Below are 22,035 nucleotides of genomic sequence, written 5' to 3' on the forward strand. Positions count from 1 at the left end.
ACTAACTTTAATAATATTCACGCTGACTACAGACATTGAAAAGGAGAGAATAAAATCAGTGGTGCATATTGCATACTTTGAGGGACTTAAAGTTAATTGGTTGTCTTTTCAGATATTATAAATGAATATATCTATGAGAATTCTGTCGGAAACCCCAGACAGAGATCAAGCCTGCCTCTTCCTGGGCCTCCACCTCCACCAGAAACCAGCCTGCTGTCCACTGTGACTACTGGGCGCACATCATCACCTGCTGCACCAGTACTGGTACCCAGAGGCACATCGGTAGGTAGATCTCTCCCTCTAAATGTTTCTCTCTGGGCTGACCATAATCCAATACATTCACATTCAATAGTAGTATAAACTATTCACAACCTTAATCTGCATCACTTCGTTAAAATATTGTCCATTAAACTATACATATTTAACGAATTATAGCTTTTCAGAGTTTATTGGACCATGATTCAGCATTAAGATCTCAGGTGGTTAAGCTGACTTAAGACGAGTGTATACACTTATAGAATACTTGGCAATTTCGAGCTATGAAATAAAATGCAACGTACATCTTCCGAAGTTCTAGGGCTTTTAGGACTGTCTTAGAACCTCTGACCTTGTATTTGCTCCTTGTATATTTCAATTGAGCTTTTGAAGAAAAGCCTGAACAACTGTTTCTTTACACCATCAGAAGGCAGGAGATAGGCATGCAACATGCAAGTCAGCTGCTCTTGCCCTCTCCATGGAGAAAGAAATGAAACTGTCAAATGGAAGTCCTTTGATTTTTTTTATTTTTTTCTCCACTTTCCAAACGGATGCATTCAGTTATGCTGGTAGTAACTTTCTGCCATAGATATCCACGCCCAATTTGTCTGATGCCATTGGCCATCGCCAGTGTGCACCTACTTCCTGCCAACACATGGCTCCACCCCACTTCCCTTAAGTTCTTTGTGCAAAAGCTTTTGTTTTCCTCTTCGTGCTCAGACACACAGCAGCTACCTGCTGCACATGACACGTGTGAGACCTGTCTCGTTTATATTCAATACCAGCAGAGATCCGCTTGACAGACACCGACACACAGGCACAGACACGGTCTGGGAACGGTGAGGAGAGCAGGAGTCCCAGCAGGTCTGGAGCAACGTAAACATCCGTTATTTTTTAGTTGTAGTTAGCTGCTTCTCTTTTTCTTCATTTTTTATTTTTTTTGGTCCCAACAAGTCTTCCGGTTGTTGGAGCCTAAAGTTGTAAATCATAGGTGCATTGAGTTTGTGGTTGGTGTGCTAGGTTTTTTGTTTTTAAAACTTAACTGTGGCGTGAAAAGCAAAGTAAAAGTGTAGTGACCGACACGAAAACAAGGATGTGAGCAAAGTGAGATGTAGCAGAAGAAAGTGAAGTACATTCAGAAATGTTTTATGTTTTGCCTGAAATAGCGGAGCGTAGGAGCAGATAAGTGTGATAAAGGCCTGAGAAGCATGCGAAGCACGAATAGGAAATGTCAAGCACAGTGAAGTGTTACACAACCCAGCATGTGGATGACTGACAAACCTGCTATCGTCAGTGACAGAGTAATTTATAAAAGGTTTTTGGATGTTTTTTTTTTTTTTTTTTTTTTTTCCTCTGTGTTGTATAATACCCATCTTGTTGCGTTTCCTATTGCATGTGACTCTGTTGTTGTCGTTGTGGTTTTTGATGAGGTTGTTGATTTGCAACTGTGAGCAACTACTGCGGTGCTGTGACGTAAAGGCTTGTAGTTACCCTAAAAGACCTACATTTGGCTGTAGCTGGAAGCCCTGTTGGTTGATGGATGCGGTGACTTTCGGTATAATCAGATGAGATTTGCTTATCAGCCAATTGGAAGCATTGGTTCGACATCGGCCTTTGTAAATATCTTAATGGCAGCCCGGGTGTAAACACTAAGAGGCATTATTTCTTCAAATTCTTGAATTGTAAGCACATTGGTACAATATTTAAAGTACAATTGAGACTTATAGAGCCTCGGCAATCTTGATTTCAGAATTCTAGCGTCTCGAGCTATATATATATATGTGTGTAAATGTATGTGTGTGTGTGTGTGTGTGTGTATATGTATATATATGTGTGTGTGTATATGTATATATATGTGTGTGTGTATATGTATATGTGTGTGTGTGTATATGTATATGTGTGTGTGTGTATATGTATATATGTGTGTGTGTATATGTATGTATATGTGTGTGTGTGTATATGTGTATATATATGTGTGTGTGTGTGTGTATATGTGTATATATATGTGTGTGTGTATATATATATATATATATATATATATATATATATATATATGTGTGTGTGTGTGTGTGTGTATATATATGTATCTATATGTATATAATCAGACGAGCCCCATAGAGCTGTTGCCAGTGCCTGATCCAAGCTAGAATCCTGGTTATCCCAGTTCCCACGATTCCCCACTCTTGATCATGTGCCAGGAAAGGGGCTTTGATCCTGATGATGTCATCCCCACAGACTGGAATGGGTGCTTTGCTGTCTGGCTCAAAGTGAGGGGAGGGACCTAAATTATATCCTTATATCCCTTATCGGGGATATAAACCCTAATAATATTACTTGGTGCTTCATCTGTGTAGGTGCATGTATTTGTTTGTATGCATGTTTGTATATAATAAAAACAAATTCAAATAAAATCTGTCTCTGCCAACAGCCCCGCAGTGGCACAGTTCAATCAGTTTCCACTCTGCACCAGTCGGTGAGCACCATGGCGATGCAGCAGCCTGAGTCAGGGAGCCAATCTGGCCAGCGTCGGATGAGGGGGCAGATGGACAGGGGGAAAATGAGCAACGGCAGGGGAGTGGGCTGCAGGCCTCGACAGGACACAGGCACTGAGCAGCTGGAGACGTTCCTGGAGCAGCCCAAGCTAGTCATCACGGAGCAGCCGAAGCAGAGAGGAATGCGGTTCCGTTACGAGTGTGAAGGCCGCTCTGCTGGGAGCATCCTAGGGGCCTCCACCAATGAGCAGAACAAGACCCTGCCCACGATCGAGGTCAGCCCTGCTTCTGTTCTTGTTCTTTCTCTGCCTCTCTCTCGATCATGCATTTCTTCTTCATTGCTGTGTCTCGGTTCATACAGTACAGGTGGTTTGCAGTGCCCATCTAACCAAATAACATTTTTTTAACATAGTAATAAAAAGAACTTTGAACACTGTGGGGTTGTGGCAACACACTTCAGAGGAAACGTCTATATAAAAACATTATACATTATACACGCAAAATAACTGAGTTGCTCTGTTCCAGAGAACATTAACCACACCATGTGGTCAGGGTTATGTTTCTAGAATGTTTTTTTTCTCACCATATTTGTCAAAAACAAACACAATGACATAATCCTAAAGAGAATGTGAGCCTCCCTTAAAATGAGGTCTTAGTTTAGTGCTCTTGGTAAGTGTTCCTTTAGCATCAAATCCCATTCAATGCAGACCTAAACAATGAAACAAATCCACACATAGAAAATGAAAAGCTCATCTGAACAATATACCTTACAGTCCAAGGAACATCATCAGAGAAAATACTAGGGCCTAGAAAAATACATCATGTATCACAGGGTATGTCATGTCACAGTTCCAGTGATTTAAAGCCAGGAATTAAACCAATCATTCCATTTCCCCACAGTAAAGCATTCCATTTTACCAAAGGGGGAATTCTGCTAGAATGTACCATCATTCCCAAAGGGGTGGATTCTCTGCTTGAGCTCTTTGTCAGTTTACTTGCGCCGAGACTTGGGAGAAGGCCAGCGTGTGTGACTGGTGATGAAATTCCCCCAAGGTGTATCAGCAGTTCACCTGCTCTGGTCTGCTACTGTTTAAAGTACTGCTACTGATTTTGGGTCAACCTGGTCCTTTTTTAAACTGTAGTGGAACAGTTCACTAGGCACTATTAACTGCCAGATCACTGTCTGCAGCAGCTAAAAATCATGCTGTTCAAGTTTCAAACCTTATACAGTGCCATAGAGAAAACCACAGCAAATCATGAGAACAATTAAACTGTGACTTAAGAAGCTGGTTCCCATATAAAAATAAGAACCTGCAACGCAATTGAAATTGGCAGTAAAAAGATGATGTATGCCCAATTAAAAAAAGACCTATTAAAAATCCATTCCATGGTTTTACTCACGAAAAGGACACTTTTTTTTTTTTTCACCATTTGTACAAACTTGATTTCATAATTTGTTTTGCATCACTTGTGCATAGTTTTGTGTTTCATTCTACAATTAAATAACATACCTGTCATTTTGTTTTGTTTTGTTTTAATAGTTAAAATCAGCATAACATTGGAAGATTACTATTTATTTCTTCCACAAGAATCATTAAAATAAAATAACTATTTCTTTGTCACCAGTACAAGGATATGGGTAATAATAAATACACCCCAGGTTGTTTTTGTTTTTGGGGAAAACAAAAATAAAGTTCCTGGATTTTTGCTAAAGAATGGAAATAAAATGAAAACTATGAAAGAGGAAGTATAGTATGAAGTTTGATCGGAATGTTGCTGCATGTTCTGTAAGCACGCAGCTAAGTTATGGAAAAGTGGCAGCACTGTCAACAGCTTTCCATAACTGGAATTGTGCTGGGATTTTCCATTTCCTTACGAGAGGTAGTTCCCCTACTACACTGCCTGGCACACACATTCACCCAGGTGGTGGATACATGAATACATAAATGGGTTCCCACCTCAATGACAAAACCCAAATGCTCACTCCCCTAGACTTAGAGAGTGTTCAGCAGTGGAGCATTCAAGCCCCACACACATCAAGATTTTTGCTCTGTTGGGTAAGGTGGGGGGGGGGCATTTGAGATACTCCAGGGTATCCCTGAGATGGCAGTTCATATCCTGGGGGGAGTACTGAACACTATACCTTTTGTCTCCGAGTGCCCCGGGGGAGTGAAACAACACTCGTGTCTGTGGATTGAATGAACTGTGCTGAAATGAGGAGTGAAGTCAGACAGTGAATGAGTGAGTCTTAATTAATACGGCATCTGATCTTTCAGATCCAGGGCAACATGCAGAACATCAAGAAGGTAAAAGTGACCACCTCCCTTGTGACCAAAGACATTCCTTACCGCCCACACCCCCATGGCCTTGTGGGTAAAGACTGCAACGATGGGATCTGTATGGTGACCATCAACCCGCGCACCAACAGGAAGCACAGGTACAACCACTGCGACTCAACACTAGTGCACACCACAGTGGGGTCCAGAGCTGAACCTGCTTAGGGGAATAACACTGAAAAAAAAACGAAAAAAAAATATAATGTATAATGTGATTTAATGTGTCCCCTTTCAGAGCAAAACATTGATCAATCTATACATAAAGATTGATCATGTGACAGCACTCCACAGAAGTTTTACTACAAAAATGGAAAATGGTTTCTGTCGTGCTTTAATGCTCTAACTACCCAAGGGCTAGCTATTGATACAGATTGCTTCCGAAGATGAGTTAACCAGTCAACAGTCCTCATTTCTGGATTTCGTACAATAATCCTGACAAAAGGAGGAAAATATTTAAATTTCTTCCATCAGCAATTAATAGAGATAACTTCCACTCCTGTAATCAAGACACCTATTCTTTGTTTATGCTAATGCAATGGGATATGTACTTTATATCATTAGAGGACTATTTCATACATATACAAATGATAATGCCCAAAATCCTCAGTAGGCTTACATTTTTTCTGTTACTTCAGTGTGTTCTGATGGTTCTCTATGGATCCTTCACAGCTTTTCCAACCTGGGCATTCAGTGTGTGAGACGGAAGGAGGTAGACCCCGCCCTGGAAAAGAGGAGGAGTCAGGGAATCGACCCCTTCAACAGTGAGTACTGACACTCGCCACAGACACAGACGCAAGGATCCCATTAAACCTCTTGCCCAAGATGAAAAATATAGACACCTAAATGGTTCAAGCATTCTGATTAAGCACAAGGGTCTATTCACCTCTGGTGATTATAAATTCATTAAATACATTTTTAATGGAATACAAAACTAGACAATAAAAAATAAAGAAAGCCAAGAATGACTTTTCCAACTACACCATGACAGCAGTGACTATTACCAGTGTGAGGAACAGGTGATGCCATAATTGTCCACAAGACTTGTCCATAGTTAAGTCAGTTTAACAATGTCACCCTCATTTACACCTCCTTATTTTCTAATGGGCCAAAGTTATGTCTGATAAGACAGAGTTTTTGAAAGAGTGCAACAGGAAAATTATTATATGGGTATGTAATAAATAAATCATTTGAAGTGCATCTTTAAGATGTTTGACTGTGATAAGATATTTAAGTAATTGGAGGTCTAGCATACAACAGCAATCACTATAATTGCAATTATAAGAACTTTGCACAGCACCCTCAGTGTTTTGTCAGTTATGTGACACAACCCACAGAAAATGCATGTACTGCTAAATATGCCTTTTTTTGGTTGTTGTTTGACATCCCACTGTGCATCTTTAGAAACTTTAAAAAATCCCCAGCAGCCAGGAGCCATCATGAAAAACCTCAGTCTCAATTATTTAAACATTGTGGTTTCTGCAGGTCCACTCTAAACACAGTTAATCTCGAGCCTCATCCAATTTTGAGGACAGAGACACTGTCCCAAATTCCCAGTCGCACCTCCAGTGCCAGTTTGGTATTTTACCACTGTAGTCTTTAGGATTCCCAGCAAACGGCATACTTGTGAACCTAGCCAAGATTTGGGGCTTTTTCAAATGAATACAATTGATCCTTCAAGAGCAAATGCTTATGGTATTATTTCTGTCAGTAGATGGTTACAGAAATATATTTTACACTTTGTGTCTATCAGTTTTTTTGTAACCAATAGGGGAAAAAATAAAATCTCCTTATTATTCAGGAATAAGGAAATCTTAAGGAGCAGAATAAGAACAAGAGTAATAACAAACTATTTTGTTTAAGAGCAGGTTTTAGCAAAAGAAAGTGCTCTTTTTAATCCAAGCAAGAAACACAGTGATAAGTCTTATAATACTGATAAATGCACTGTTTTCCATTGGTGCACAGTCCAATGTATGGTTCTGAATTTAAACGTAAAAGATTGAAAGTGTTACAGACAATGCAGGGCTCTTTTCCTGGGGTGACTACTACAAGCTTAGTATTTGAGAACATAATCTACTGCTTCCTTTCTACTGAACCTAATTCTGAACCTATTCTACTGAATTAACACATGCTGACAGGCTGTTACATCTTCCCACAACTGTTTGTGTAAAGGCATGTCTCCAGTTTCAGTCCTGAATGAATACGTTGTTTCCACTTGTGTTCTGTGGTACCAGTTCACGTTTTGTGACTTGCATTGATTATACAGTGATGTCATTCCCAGAATACATTAAACCCTTTAACAAAGTACTGTAGAAAGCAGAAGTGAATGACTTTTGGAAGTAGCAAATTGTAAATGTCTGCTTTGTTTCATGTTTGTTCATTAATAAAATTAAGTTTTGTTGTGGAATATTAACCTTTTCAGGTCAGACAGTTTAAGAATATTGGGGGCTCTCAATAAGTTGTCAATTTGTTGTGGACATTTTTATCCCTGTAAGTACTCCTACTCTTCTGAGGGTCTTACATATTCAGTCTTCATATCCAGCCCACAACAGCTGTAGGTGTTTAGCAGGTGCAGAACACAAGAAAAACATAATTAATAATATACTTATTTTGATTACTAATAATGATAATTAATCATACATTCAGAATTACAGGGCTTCTTGGTTTAATCTTGACCAATTCCATTCCCATCACACAGACCTACTCATAACTAGAAGTTAGTCTAAATTCCAATTTACAATTTACACAAGTACAGTAAGTGAGGTCCTACATCCTGGACGGTGAAAGCTAAGTGCTGTCAAGATGTAGGGTCACAGTCAAGGGCTATGGGAAAGGGAGTAAGGAGGAAAACAATCAAGAACGCGAGAAGCATAATTGCTGTTTTAGCTAAATTGAATTTGTAATGATTGATGCCTTGTACTTCACTGTATTTTTGCACTTTGTTTGCACTTATGTTGTAAGTCGCCCTGGATAAGGGCATCTGCCAAGAAATAAAAATAATAATAATAAGAGGTCATTTGTGCTTTGCCTGATAAACACCAGATAATTAGTAGCCTTTGTATTGCTATAGAGGCCTTGTGGAAGTGGTCCCAAACTTTCAATTAAATAAAACCACAATCTTAGGTAAAGAAAAGGTTAATATTCTCACTCCTGAATCTACATGTATTTGTTGCCCCGAGGGCTGTACTATGAAGCGAGGTAACTGGCTTATCCAGGTAAGTTCAGGGGTAACTTAGCGAGGTCGGGAGTAACTTCCCGGTTAACCCGTACTACGAAGCTGGATAAGTTTTACCCGAGGTATATTGTCATGGCAATATACGCGGCATCTCTACACTGCTCCGAGCAGGGTATGTTTGTGGTTAACTCGGTGTTACCCTGTATAAGCAACGCCTCTCCGCCCACAATCTGCTGAAAAATGCTGGCACATTTGGGAGACGTTGACATTGATCTAATCGGCATTGGGCACGGGTTGTGAGAGGCTCACTCCGCAGGGTGAGGGCGTTTAGAGACCGTGCAAATCTTCTATCTTACCCTGATGATGCTCTCTATGAAAAATATCGATTCACATCTGCGGGAATTCAGTGTCTTTGCCGGCTTCTAGGGCCAGATGTCTCAATGCCACTTGCTGGAGTGATGCCCTCACTGTTGAGCAGACAGTGTGCCTTGTTGTGCGGTATTTTGCCAGCTTCATGTATTCCATCGGTGATGCTGAACCTCTGAGCAGGAATAAATACTGTGTGCCGTGCAGTTTGCAAGGTGGCACTTGCTCTCTCTAATTTGCTGGATGCCTGTGTTGTGTTCCCTGGCCATATAAGCCTTCTAAAGATCAAAGAGGCTTTTTATGCGATCGCAAGTAATTCACAATATAGAAATACTTGGTCTATTTTTAATATGCATATGCTGGGCCTATATACAGAACACGTTTTCCATAGGAATGCCGAGGTGATTGGTGCGATTGACTGCACGCACATCCCCATTAGAGCACCCCTGGGAGAACATGAGGGAGATTAAGTGAATAGGAAGTCATTTCACAGCATCAGTGTTTAGGTATTTGATCACATCATATTTGATCTGACATGTAGGCTAGCCTACATTATTTTCTCCTTAAAACTTTTAAAGACACATTAGGTGGTGAGCCACGACCAAGAGTGGATTCCCGAAATGTGTGTGAATCATGTCCAGTTTTCACTCTATCCCTTTTTTCTGTTTGCTGTGAACACATGAATAGGCTACTATAGCTACACAGCACATCTGTACTGTGTATTACTGATAAGAAGTATTAATACACACCACTTGATAGAGTATTTTTATATTTCATCCGGACTTGTTGCAGGTGTGCTTTCCACTGGGGCTGCAGCTGAAATGATTGTTAGAATGAAGTTATTCTGAACGCAATAGCATTCAATTCATACAGGCAACCCTACAGCCTAGTGCTTTAGTAGATCTTAATTCATTAACCGTGAGTAACGGGTAAATTTCAGAGATGTAGCCCATGCGTAGGCTATAATTGAATTATCCTAATTGTTGTTACATATTTAGATAGACTATATTACGTGTCCTTTCATCTCAATCATATTACAAATAAAAGAAGAATCCGTAAGACAAAATAGAGAACATATGACAAGAATACTGTTCTTACGAATTTACTCTGTAAGCAATGCGCTTTCATTATTATTATTATTATTTTTTTTCACAAAAGCAGTGGATAAAGAAAACAAAAATAAGAGTTTATATGATATAGTCCTAGTTTAATTTAATTTAATTTAAACCGCATAAAAAATGCAGTGCAGTCTTACACTGGGGTAATTCAGAACTAGTGTTAAGAGTGGGGATGGAAATGTTAAGTGCTACAAGCAATGGGGACAGGTGGGGCTATTTACCAAAAGGAGGAAGTCGGTTATTATTAAGGCAGTTAATAGTACAATAATGAATATATTGTAAAATAAGTTGCATATACTGCAGAACCTATAATGTTAAATCTTCATGGATTGGCTGTTCTGTTTTCAGGTGGGCACTCGAAAAGTATTGAGGACATCGAAATGAACGTGGTCCGCCTGTGTTTCCAGTGTGAAGTGGAGAGAATGGATGGCGGGAAATTTCCTCTGAGTCCCATCATATCAGAGCCCATCTTTGACAAAAGTAGGTTTCCCTCCAAAACAGTCTAGGCATTTTCGTCTTTCAGCTGACTTTCTTTATCGCTAACCAAATGCAAAAAAAAGCCTTCAGAACAATGCAGGATGTTTTTGATTTTGTTTCTTGCTCTTGTATTTTTACTGTAATTCTTTCAGTAGTAAAAAACAATTAAGGATATTGTTACTTGTTTTGAAAGATTGGAAAACTACAAAATCGATATGTTCATAAGCAAAACAAAGAAGACTTATGTGTGGTATAACAGGGATATACACTGATCAAATGGATTGATTTTAAGTATTTAAGTATTCATAAAAACTTTCATTTGTCAGATAGAATAATTTGTATGTTCTTGTGCAGAAGCTATTGTTCCATTCTTCCCTCTCATCCAATTTCCCCTTGTTTTGCTGTTGATAACAGAAGCTACAACCACGTCGGAGCTAAAGATCAACCGCTTAAACGTGGTCAGGGGTTCCTGCACAGGGAAAACCGAGATCTACCTTCTGTGTGACAAAGTTCAAAAAGGTAAATAGATCTGCTTCAATGCAGCCAAGCATGTGACGAGGGTTGTTAAATGAATAAGTAACGGAATCTGTCTTAATTATCTAAGTTGACAGTTATGTTTCGGGGAATCTATCCATTTATCCAATCTTGTGACTTGACTATAATTGTTAGCTCCATTCAATGTGCATTGATCATCATATACATATTTTTTGGTTCATACCATAAATATATAGTAAAAGTATATTTTTACCACTGCTTCATTTGCCTTGAATACCCCCTCCCCCCTCCCCAAATGGAAACGTGCACGCTGTCTCGAAGTTTCAGACACGGGACTTGTGTTTCGTAGACGACATCGAGATCATCTTCAGCCTAGGCGAGTGGGAGGCCAAGGCCGAGTTTGCGCAGACGGACGTGCACCGGCAGATCGCCATCGTGTTCAAAGCTCCGCCCTTCAGGGACTTGGACCTGCAGGAGGAGGTGGAGGTGAACGTGCAGCTGCGGCGGCTCTCTGACCACATGCAGAGTGAATCTGTCAAGTACACCTACCTCCCGCACAACCCCGGTACAGACCCACTGCCCTTCCTCCAATTTATATTCATTTCTGTAATTCTTGATTGTTTTCTTTTTCTTCCAATTTGTAAATCAATACGGAGCCCCGGAGACGATGCAGTGGGGAAAAATGAAAAGCATTTGTTTATGCATTCAAGCAGTTTACGAATTCGTGGACAATCTTTTTTTATTGCGGTGCATGTATTTTATTTATTTTTAAGTAAACTGCACAAAAATTTATATAATAAACAGCTGGAATACAAACTCAATATCCACGAAATACCAACGTTGCCGGTGCCAAACTAATAATGATAATGAACAAATGAAAATGCATTTGACTTTGCTTACATGCTCCAGGAATGGGAGTTTTTCTCTCATTGTACCACAGCGTGCTCTGTTGCCCTACTGCAAGCTGCGAGAAAAAGAAAATCCCCAGCTCAAATCATTCTTCTAATGCTTTGTCTTTGGCTTCTGTCAAATGAGAGCACTGTGCCTGTTACCAAGAAACGTAAAACTCACTGTAATAATTAGAAGCAAATGCAGGAGTAGCCAGTTCTGACTGCTTTCTGTCAGTGCTAAACAGATCATTTTACAATTCAGTGTCTGAAGTGACATACTGCAAAGTGAAACTAAAAACCAAAAAACCATAATGCAGAAAAATGAGTCACCGTGGCTCTCAAAACATTGTGCTCATGCTTTTTTCCCCGCTTAGTCTAAAGTATCGGTAACATTCTCTTGCTTTTATGTTTAAAGTAATGATCCCATTTTGGGAAAATGATAGCATTCACCTTCAGATGACTAGAAGTAGGAATGTGCTCATACTGGGGACAGTTTGCAAACTACCTAAGCTGTGTCTGAAACCGCCCCTATCCACTAAATAGTGCACTATTTCAGGTGGCGGCCATTTTATAGTGGTGTCCAAATTCATTCCCTACATCTCATTCCCTATATTTGTTCACTCATTCTTACCCATAATGCAATCTGATTTCGAGGGTACATACGATGTACACTCTCCCACCCCTATTTCCCATAATCCAATGTGGAGAGGGCAGCAGAGTGCAAGATAAATTGTAAATGGTGGATGCAAACACCAGAACAAACAATTCTATTATCTTTTTAAGAAAAATAAAATGTACATAAACAAGACATTTATGTAATAATCATAACGAATGAACAGTTCTGTTTTTTTTTTTTTATTAATGCAAAAATAAAACACAGAATGCCAGGGGTATGCACAATAAAACATTAAATTGCATATTATAAAAGTGTGTGTATATATATATATATATATATATATATATATATATAAACTGTATAAAGGTTACAGAGGTGAAATGTTCAAATGTCTGTGACAGCTCCCGAGTGCTCTCTGATGCAGGGAATTTACATCAGCGTCTGAAACTCATTTCGTTCACTCACTGCTGAAAAATAGTGCACTCACTGCCATTCACTATATAGGAAATAGTGAATGAGTGAACAAGTGGGTGATTTCAGACATAGCTCTAGTCTTTCTGGTTTCCCAACCAATCTCTACCAACTTGTAATGGCTTCAGAGAATATACAGAGACCTACAGCACTATTGTACCATATACACAGAAAGTCTGTGACTGAAAATAGGAAAGAAAACCTAACCTGCACCTTTTATTGTGATTTGCAGATCCATATGAAGTCAACCGGAAGAGAAAAATCGCAAAAAGCATGTTCAAAGAAAAACATGGCGTTCCAGGTAATTGCCTGTCTTTTACCAACATGTGCTTCCCACTTCATTCAAAATGGGTGATTTGAGGTGGACTTCAAAACTGATTGGATTAGGACTCTAGAGGGCCAGGGTTGGAATCCACTGGTATAGACTACTATTTGTTTGTTGGAATTATAACATGTTCAGACATTCGGCACCATAATGTGCCCTTTTGTTTTTAATGCCAATATCTATTTCTATGTTTATTTCCAGTATTTAATGAGCAAGAGAACTCCGCTCCCCAGTTGTTCTGCCAGTTTCCGTTCAGCGCTGCTGACAGCACCTCTCAGGCCCCTGCTGTGGAGGTGAGCCCTGCTGACCCTGGCTCCTTCATGGAAGAGATTAATTTCCCTTTTAAAATGGAAGATGCTCTCAGTGTTGGCAGCGACATGCCTTACAATGACTTAAAATTGGCAGGGGAAAACCTCATCCCTGAACACACCCTGACGAGCTTAGTACAAATACTCGAAATGGACCCTCACCAGTCATACTCGAATATTGATTTTATGATCAACAACGCCGGCTCCAGCTTCACTCCACTCCGGTTTGACGAGGAGCAAAACTCGCATTACTGCCTGACTGACATGGATCAGAACTGCAACACCCTGAGAACTACCCTGAATGCCGAATTGGGGCAAGGCTACTCCGATGCACACCATATGCATGATTACAATGCCATGCTCAATGGGAACCCACAGTCCTTTCTGGAGCAGATTGAGGGCACTCTGGATTTGGGTGCACAGGACCACAGATTCTCTCAGTGTGATAACGAGAGCCAGGCGGTGTCTGCTATCAAAAGTGAGATCCATGAGGGTCATTGAGTGACTGACTGAGGGTGTGAGCGAGTGAGTGAGGGAGCGAGCAGGCCTATTGTGGAAAAAAAATGCAGTTCTGGGCGGAAGAGACAAAACCAGGAGGTGAGCAGGTGGTCCTTCACAAGGGAACCTTTTTATCAGCCCTCCCCCTCCTTTTCCTGGGCCAATGAGTGATGGGCAACAGCAATGAAAGCAAAGTCCTCCAAATGCTGGGACCTAAAGGGAAGTCATAAAGAAACTGTTACGTCGGACCCCACTTTTTATTGAATTTAAGATGATAGATTTGATAGGCTTATGCCTCTGGGACAGAGAGTGGCAGAGAAGTGATGGAGACTACATTCTCTCGCCTGTATAGCACTTCAAAAAGGACTGTTGAAATGCTGCAGCAAGAAACATGTACATGTAAAACAAACACCCAATAGTATACCATTATCAATAGAATAATGTGTATATCCCAGTCAACATGCATTCCTATCTTCTACCAGTAATCTCCAAGTAGCAGGCAGATGATTCCCAGTGATGTATCATGTTCTTTGTGTGGCTCTTAGAAGTCACTGGCTGATTTTATAATGTCACCCTTCAGAAGCGTTTAATATGATCAGGTGTGAAAATGCTGTGCTTACACAACCCTTACATCGGTTCCTGCTTTAATATGAAAGCAGAGCTGGAATATCTAGGTAGTTTTTCTGAATATGTACCACTATACACTTCCAAACTGTCACAGCCCAATTCAGTCAACATTTTCGGAAACATTACCACTGATGTAAATCAATAATCACATCTGATCAATACCTTGGTTGTCATCTGTGAAACATTTGTATAAAGTGTATGAGCTGTAAATAGTGTTGTCTGTACAGAGACCCTTTGTGTGATCCTTCTGTGGCCTCCGGTAGCACCAAAGACGTGAAGGAAATGAAACCTGCTCCATTTCTTGTCATTTTACAGAATCTCTTGGAAGTCACTCAAATTTACTTAATTTCAATTTTGGGGGGAGACTTTCAGCCTCCGCAGTCGAATTTTACTGTTGTGTTCATGATTTGACCTTTCACAAGATTCAGCAAAAAATATATTGCATTAAGACCCACAGATGTGATGCATGTTTAAAACACATTGTAAATTATGCCGTTGGTCTATTCTATTGTAAATAAAGCCAGACAGCTGGTGAGTTCACTGCAGACTTCTGTCCAGTTTTATACAGGATGTCACTTTAATTTTCCATTCACAATGTTCTGTGTATTTTCATGTCCCGACACAAACTTACACCATATAGAATTAATAAATAGAAAGACTTCAAATGTAACGGCTTTAACTTTTTCATCATCAGTTTTATTTACGTAAGCTGATTTATACTACCAGTAAGTGTTGGCACAGGGTTTAGTTTCCCCGAGTACTTAAACCTTCCACCACAACTCCTCCAAAGTGAGTTTCTCTTGGGCGAACTCCTGTTAATGTGAGTTGATAAAGAAAATAAAACATGCTTCTCAATGAAGGCAAGTGTCTGATCACAAAGCAGCATAAGCAGCTCTTTCATAGTATGCGTGATTGTTAGTGTGGTCGAGGCTTTTGGGAGTAAAACGCCTTGCAGTTTCAGTTCTGCTTGGAACAGATACTCTGTGTACTGCGTGTGGAATGTGATTCAGCACAAAGAATTCTTTGTATGAATTTCCTCTTTTTTGTGTGTATTTGTCAGTGAGTGTCATTACTGTGGAGTGCTTTCCTCCAGTTAACCTGGGGGTGGAATTTCACCGCTGGCTAAAACAGGACTTTGTGCCAGGGTCTACAGTGAAGACTCATTATGTATCAAGTTTGATCACTAACTCATACTAGCTAGATAAACAAGGAATTACATTAATGGCTTTCACTCAGAAACATTATTGTACACTATAAATACCCAGTGCCATCATCTGTCAGTTTAGCACCCTTCTAATACCAACTAATGTTGGTAGTAAGTCTCGGAGCTTGGTTTATTATGCCCTATTTTTTGTTTTTTTAAATCAGTACACAGGAGAGGTCAGATGTGTTTAAAGAAACCCAGGACTGTGACCTGCCCTGCATACCTGTGGAACAACAAGGCAATACTTAAGACCACTTTCAGAGTTCAACCCACAATCATTTGCTATGCAGATACAGAGGACACATGGGGGAATAAATATTAGCTGGCAGAATGGAATACTCTCCCCCACCACACACGCACACACATGCACAATTTAAGATATGAAAAAAGTGACAATTGGCAATTTTAGTTTTTGTTCCATTATGAAGGCAAGAACTTGAGAAGGGTTGAGGAATTAGAGAGAGAGAAAAAATGCACTTCTATTTGCTTTAATGGCAGATACATTTTAAAAGAGGACTCGGGGGACATTTTCTGAGTGAACGCCCTGTGTGAACCTCCCGGGAAGTGAACTTGTACTTATTGAAGCCTTCTTAAGCAGAGAAGGCGGAGATCTGAGGTATTGGCAACTGCTTGGATCTGATCTCAATCTGAATTGGGATTGGGGTCTTCCAAGGATGAAAATGGTGCTGGTTGAACTCAGAGAAACTTGGAAAATTAGCCATTACATTTACCCACAGCCTTCGATAGAACATGTGAATATTTTAGAGTGCTCACTGCTTTAGTAAAAGGCTTTTGGCGCCCGAGCTGTTCACATCTGTTTGCAATTTCTGTGTGTAGGAGGAGGCTGTGAGAGGGCTGTGCTCCGACAGCATTATCTTCCGTTTCATCCTGTAGTGAGTTACTGGTGCAACTGGGTAGAGATGGGCCACATGCTCCTTTGCCCTTTTAAGAATACAAGAACATGAAGTTTCCATGGGAGAGGAGGCCTTTGGATTCCACCGTGCTCTTTGGGAAGTTACACTATCTTCATGATCCTCAAATTACATCCAGTCTGTTCTTGAAGAGTATTGTAGATTTAAATCCACACACACACACATCATCATGATAAAAACAAGATCTGGATTAATGTCTGTTCTGTAAACCACAAATAAGTAAATAATTGCTAGTTGAATGTATTTGAAAATACTTTTTAAAACTATTGGCATGTATTTTGAAAACACTTAAAATTTCCAGAAGTATTTGATAATCTGGGTTTTCAGTTATTTGTATTTTAATGTATGGGTTGTATGAAAATAGTTTTATTTGTACATCACAACAGCAAAGATGGTCTACAATTACCAACACATCACAACTCCAATTGAAAGTAAATGTTGAGTTGCAGAACACTCTACCTTCTCTGTCATGTTATGGCCACATAGTGTTGTAGTATTTTAATAGTATTACAATAAGAACTGATCTATGTGTTGTGTGTGTAAGGTACATATTTTTCCAGCAGTACACACAGGAGCTCAACTTTTAATAACAAATCAGTTTTACTTCTTGCCTCGTCTTCTCCCCTCATTGGCTAATAGATAAGAGATGTGGGGAGGAGACAAGGAGTTAAAAAGTGACCAGTTTAGACTTTTTGGACAGATGGAATATTTTTCTCCTGCTCTCCTTGTTGGGGGCTATGTTAGGAATGTTGTGCTATGTTTGTGTGATGATGTACAAATAAGGTTATATTTTTAAATAGTACAACATATTGATTCAAATACAAATTGAAAATGGATAATTGAAGTATTCACAAATACATATCAATACTTATAAAAACAAAACCTTTTCAAATACAGTAAATTAGTAATTTTTCAAATACAAAATGGTATCTGATGTAATTAAAAATACAAATATGTAATGGTATTTGATCCAGGTCTGCTGTAAACCTATTCATGTCATTTATTGATAATGTTTTTTGTAGCTTCACTTCAGGACATTTACTATTACCCAGTCCATCCTCCGCTTACTACCATTTATCAGAGACGACCAGCAAAGCAAACTGCTTCAAGCCGTGATAATATAGCACCATCAAAATGGTTAGAAATGGGGAGGCTTAGAGCAGGTGTTATCATATTATATGGCAGCCTTTGTGTTTGAGTTGGAGTGCTTACGTCCCAGGCAGCTGTGGTATATTTGGATATACACACCTCTACCTGGGTACAAAGCAGCGATACCTGGGCCATTGAAGACATTACTTTATGTTCATTATGTATCCGTGCTCAAACACTTTAATGCAAGCAAAATTTGCATATATTTCAAGAACCTTGGGGTATGAATATATTCAGGTGAATTTCCAGAGTACCAGCAAAAATAAAGAATAAATTACCTACAAATTGAAATCAATCAACATAAAGTCGAGACGGGGAAAAGAGATTGAATTACACACAGTATCGCATAAACCATGTACATGACATTTTTCAACTTGCAGTTACATTTTTCAGTGGGAAAGGTAGTGAGCATGTTAGATTTTTTTAGTCTATTTATATGAAAGGTCCCCCAACTTACCCTACATATCCCTTTAGGATTGGACATGTATCAATTGCTTCTGTGTTTATAAAATTGGTCATTCTTACTCTGACTGCCATTGAGCCAGTAAAACAAACAAAATGAGAAAAGCCTCCCTCCCTCTTCTGTCTTCCTCTTTGCGATTGACCAACCCTGGATTGCACACAGCTGGCCAGCAGCCAAAGGGAAACTCCAGCGTGGTAACGACAGCTCTCTGCAACAAACACACACACACAGACGGACACACAAAGATGCACACTTGCACCCCACACACACACAGATGTAGATATTCACAGACAAGCGGATAGACACTCACAGACACACCACAAAACACACAGAGACACAAATACTCAGTCACATAAAAACTCAAATTCACAGACACACTCTGGCAGACTCACTTCAAACTGACATCCTCTTACACACACAGTTACACATACACGTCCTCTCTTATCCACACACACACCGCTACACATGCACATTCTCTCTCTCACCCACACACTGCTCCCAGTTCAGTAAGGAGGAAACAAGGCACACCACTCTCGTCCGAAAGTTGAATTAATTCTATTTATAAACTACTCCCTCCCCGAGACTCCCTCTCGGCCCCCCCTTTGTAGATAAAGTCAGTTCAGCACATGCCTCTCTATTAAACATAGCAATATAGAACTATACAATTGCTGCCTTAAATGGTTTACAGTCCCCTTTTCAAAGAGAGTTACAAAGAGGTACAAGTTTTTTTTGTTTTAAGTTTCTGGGACTTTACTTTTTTTGTGTATAATCTATTAGAACACTCAATATCTAATATCTCAATATCCCTGTGTGTTGGTTAAGAAACAAAGTGCCTCAAATTCTGAATCAGAAACAAGAGACACAACAAATTAAAGATGTTTGGTTGTTGCCATTTTGCTAAAGACATGTCCCCTTAGTAAAAATACAAGCAGCCCCCACTAATAATTCTTTACACGAACCGAAAGGGATCAGTAAATTCAGTAAAAGGAAACAGCTGGGGCCACTGCACAATGTCTGCATGGTATCAGTGGATTGTTTCCTATTGAAGTGAGCCAAATATTTTCCTGTAATTGGCAAAGCAGTTTAAAACGTTGGGCCATATTTATGCATATTTAACCATTGTGTTAAGATAACGATTGTCTCTTCCAGTAAGGTATAAAATGCAAGCTTTAATGATTAAAAAAGGGAAGTCAATTCAGTATTCAGTGAGGACCAGAATGTGGTGTGTGAAAGGAGCACACTTAGGCATTGCAATACTACACACACTGCAGAGATACAACAGAAGAACATTCAGTTTCTGGTAAATCAGCATGTGAAATGTAAAGATGTGATTGAGCTTAAAAAACAAAAAGTTAAAGCATTAATCATTCTGCATTCAGTTACATAGAACTTGCTTTCACAGCTGAATGACTGGTCAGTAGTTCAACGGTTTTTTTTTTAACTCACTGATGTTTCCATTTCGAATCTCCAATCAAGGCTGTTTTTTAAGAAACTTATTTATATACGGTAGGTCTTGAAGTCAACTCTGACGCATATAATGGTAAAGAAAATTCCCTCCTAAAAGAAAAAGAGGAACTTGTGTAAGTCTCCCCTCTGTTGACACAGGACAATGTGTATAATGACAGAGGAGTATGTCATATGATTAATAAAATACAGAATTAAATGTCATTATATTTTTCAGTAAATCAAAGGTCATAGCACCCTTTTGATGGAAACACACCCACACCCACACACAAAAAAACAAATAAGCCTTTGTCTCATATGTTGTGTTTTGATTTGTTATTGTTCTTTAGAAGTGATTCTGAATGTGCTGAACCAAATTCACTTCAATAAATAAAATAAAACTAGTGTTTGTATTTCTCTTCAAACAGTGGAAAAAGGCATGAGAAGATTAGCATGTCTCTCCAAGGTCCAGATCTTCAAAGACCGTACCTTATCTTGAAGCTAATGTGATACAAATTAAAAACACACCTGCTATTTGGAGTATAATCCAAATAAACTATTACCTTTACTATATGAGGTCTTAGAGTTCCCAGAATGGCCATGTAAAAGGTATATTTAAATATTTACACATTCAAAGTTGCTGCGACAGCAAGTAGTCTCCTTGGGTAGCCAGACATTTGGTGAATCGATGCTTCAGTTGCTCAAAACATTTCTGGAACTCCTCTTCTGGAATCCGCTTGAGGATGGCTGTTGTATGCTTTTTGATTGTTGGCAACGTGAAGAAAATCTTTGGCCCTTCAATTTTTGGAACAGCCAAAAGTCACAGGGATGCAAAGCTGGGGAATATGGTGAAGGAGTCAACTTTGCGATTGTTATTTTGGCCATATCTCTTGGACAGCGAGCACATAAGCAGCGGTGTTATCAAGTTTGGGCCAAACTGAAACTTAATGTGCCGTCAGACAGGCAATTTCAATCTTTACAGTTACCTGACCTGTGAAGTGGTGTAAAACCACATTCATACTGTACATCAATGGTTCACAACCCTGATCCTGGAGGACCCCCTACCCTGCTGTTTTTTGTTCCAAACGAGCATTCAGTTACATAATCGAACCCTTAATTGCAGTTAAATCAGAACCTTTTAATTATTTTAAACCGTAGGAATTTTAAGTATAGAATTGTATAAAGAATAATCTTTTTTTCAAATCTAAGCAGATTACTTCAATTAAGGTTCAATTAAGTAATTGAGAGCTTGGTTAGAACAAAACCCAGCAGGGTAGAGGGTCCTTCAGGACCAGGGTTGGGAACCCCTGCTGTATGTTAGTCAAGTGTGGTGTTGGCACCTGGCCATGAACTGACACACTGATTAAATACATTTCAAATGTAGGTCTTTACAGTATACAAGCACAGCATTTGTTATCATTTAATATAAACCACACTAAAACCCCATCCCACCCACTTCATTCCCCAATTCCCAGTTTACTGAGAGAACCGTCTTGTTTGAATTTGAAGTCAAGCGTGTTAATTACGGTTTAAACAGGCTGTTGATGTAAATAATAAGGGGAACTTTGCCTTTGCCCACAAAAAAAAAAAACTGACCTAAACCAGAACCGCCAAGCAAAAAAACAAACATCTTTGGTATTTATATTATTGTCTGATTTGAGTGGGTCTTGGGTTCCTCATCCGTCACTCTACACTGACACTGTACTGATACTGTAGAAGTCATCAGGACTGCTCTTTCACAGGGATGAGAAGGATTTATTCTTCAGAGGGTACTTCCATGTTAAACAGCCCAACCTAGTTTTCTAGTTAGTGACATTAGACAGGCATTAGGTCATTTCAGAGTGTGTGCTTCCAGAAAAAGAAAATGCATTGACCCTTAACCAATGATTTTGGGTTTCACTAAAGTTTTAAATCATGGTCACAGATTGAAAAGCATGTGCCCCAATTAATAAACTGCGCACACATTAATGTCAGGTTTTTCTTTTTACCAATTATATAAGATGCACACACACATACACGTATATATAAAGCTAAATACAATACACCTACATGGTAAGTGAAGGCATTGATTGATACTCAGCTTGTTTATTGTGGGCCATTAAAGTGACAAGTTGCCCGAGAAGGTAATAAGGAAGATCTTTAGGGAACCAGTGAGAGCAGCAAAGCAGTCTGAAGTTAAAGGGGTTTTTTCAGTGCCCTCTGTTCCTTTTCCTACTAACAGAGAAGACAAGCCCCATGACAGAAGCATGCCACAATCACACACACTTCTTTTTTTTTTTGTCTTTATATGCCAGTTTGAAAAGTGCTTAGCTTGCTGAAAATTGGAGTATTGGTATTTTTATTTCCTTTTATTTCCTATTAATAGATTAACCTTGTCAACATAGGACTTCGTAAAGTC

The 22,035-nt window shown here is 39.4% G+C and overlaps 1 protein-coding gene across 2 annotated transcripts; it reads left to right on the top strand.

The window, feature by feature from the left end:
* The first annotated feature begins 34 nt into the window (after positions 1 to 34).
* On the top strand, positions 35 to 14,986 carry relb (v-rel avian reticuloendotheliosis viral oncogene homolog B). Of its 2 annotated transcripts, none has more exons than XM_066704083.1 (9): positions 35 to 282; positions 2,684 to 3,022; positions 5,024 to 5,184; positions 5,753 to 5,844; positions 10,088 to 10,219; positions 10,631 to 10,735; positions 11,061 to 11,276; positions 12,921 to 12,989; positions 13,215 to 14,986. In XM_066704083.1, the coding sequence occupies exons 2-9, from the start codon at positions 2,738 to 2,740 to the stop codon at positions 13,820 to 13,822; spliced, it is 1,668 nt and encodes a 555-aa protein (XP_066560180.1). In that variant the 5' UTR covers positions 35 to 282; positions 2,684 to 2,737; the 3' UTR covers positions 13,823 to 14,986. The 2 variants fall into 2 exon arrangements, with proteins under 2 accessions (XP_066560180.1, XP_066560181.1); XM_066704084.1 differs by lacking the exon at positions 35 to 282 and adding an exon at positions 727 to 1,119.
* The last annotated feature ends 7,049 nt before the right edge of the window (positions 14,987 to 22,035 follow it).

This window comes from Amia ocellicauda, chromosome 5 (genome assembly GCF_036373705.1).
Source record: "Amia ocellicauda isolate fAmiCal2 chromosome 5, fAmiCal2.hap1, whole genome shotgun sequence".
NCBI lineage: Eukaryota > Metazoa > Chordata > Actinopteri > Amiiformes > Amiidae > Amia > Amia ocellicauda.

What these genes read in the sequence shown, in the direction of transcription:
- relb (XM_066704083.1), top strand. Translation starts at nt 2,738, where the DNA reads ATGGCGATGCAGCAGCCTGAGTCAGGGAGCCAATCTGGCCAGCGTCGG. An exon ending in AGACCCTGCCCACGATCGAG is followed by an intron (nt 3,023 to 5,023) that starts GTCAGCCCTGCT and finishes CTGATCTTTCAG; the next exon opens with ATCCAGGGCAACATGCAGAA. An exon ending in AGAAAAACATGGCGTTCCAG is followed by an intron (nt 12,990 to 13,214) that starts GTAATTGCCTGT and finishes GTTTATTTCCAG; the next exon opens with TATTTAATGAGCAAGAGAAC.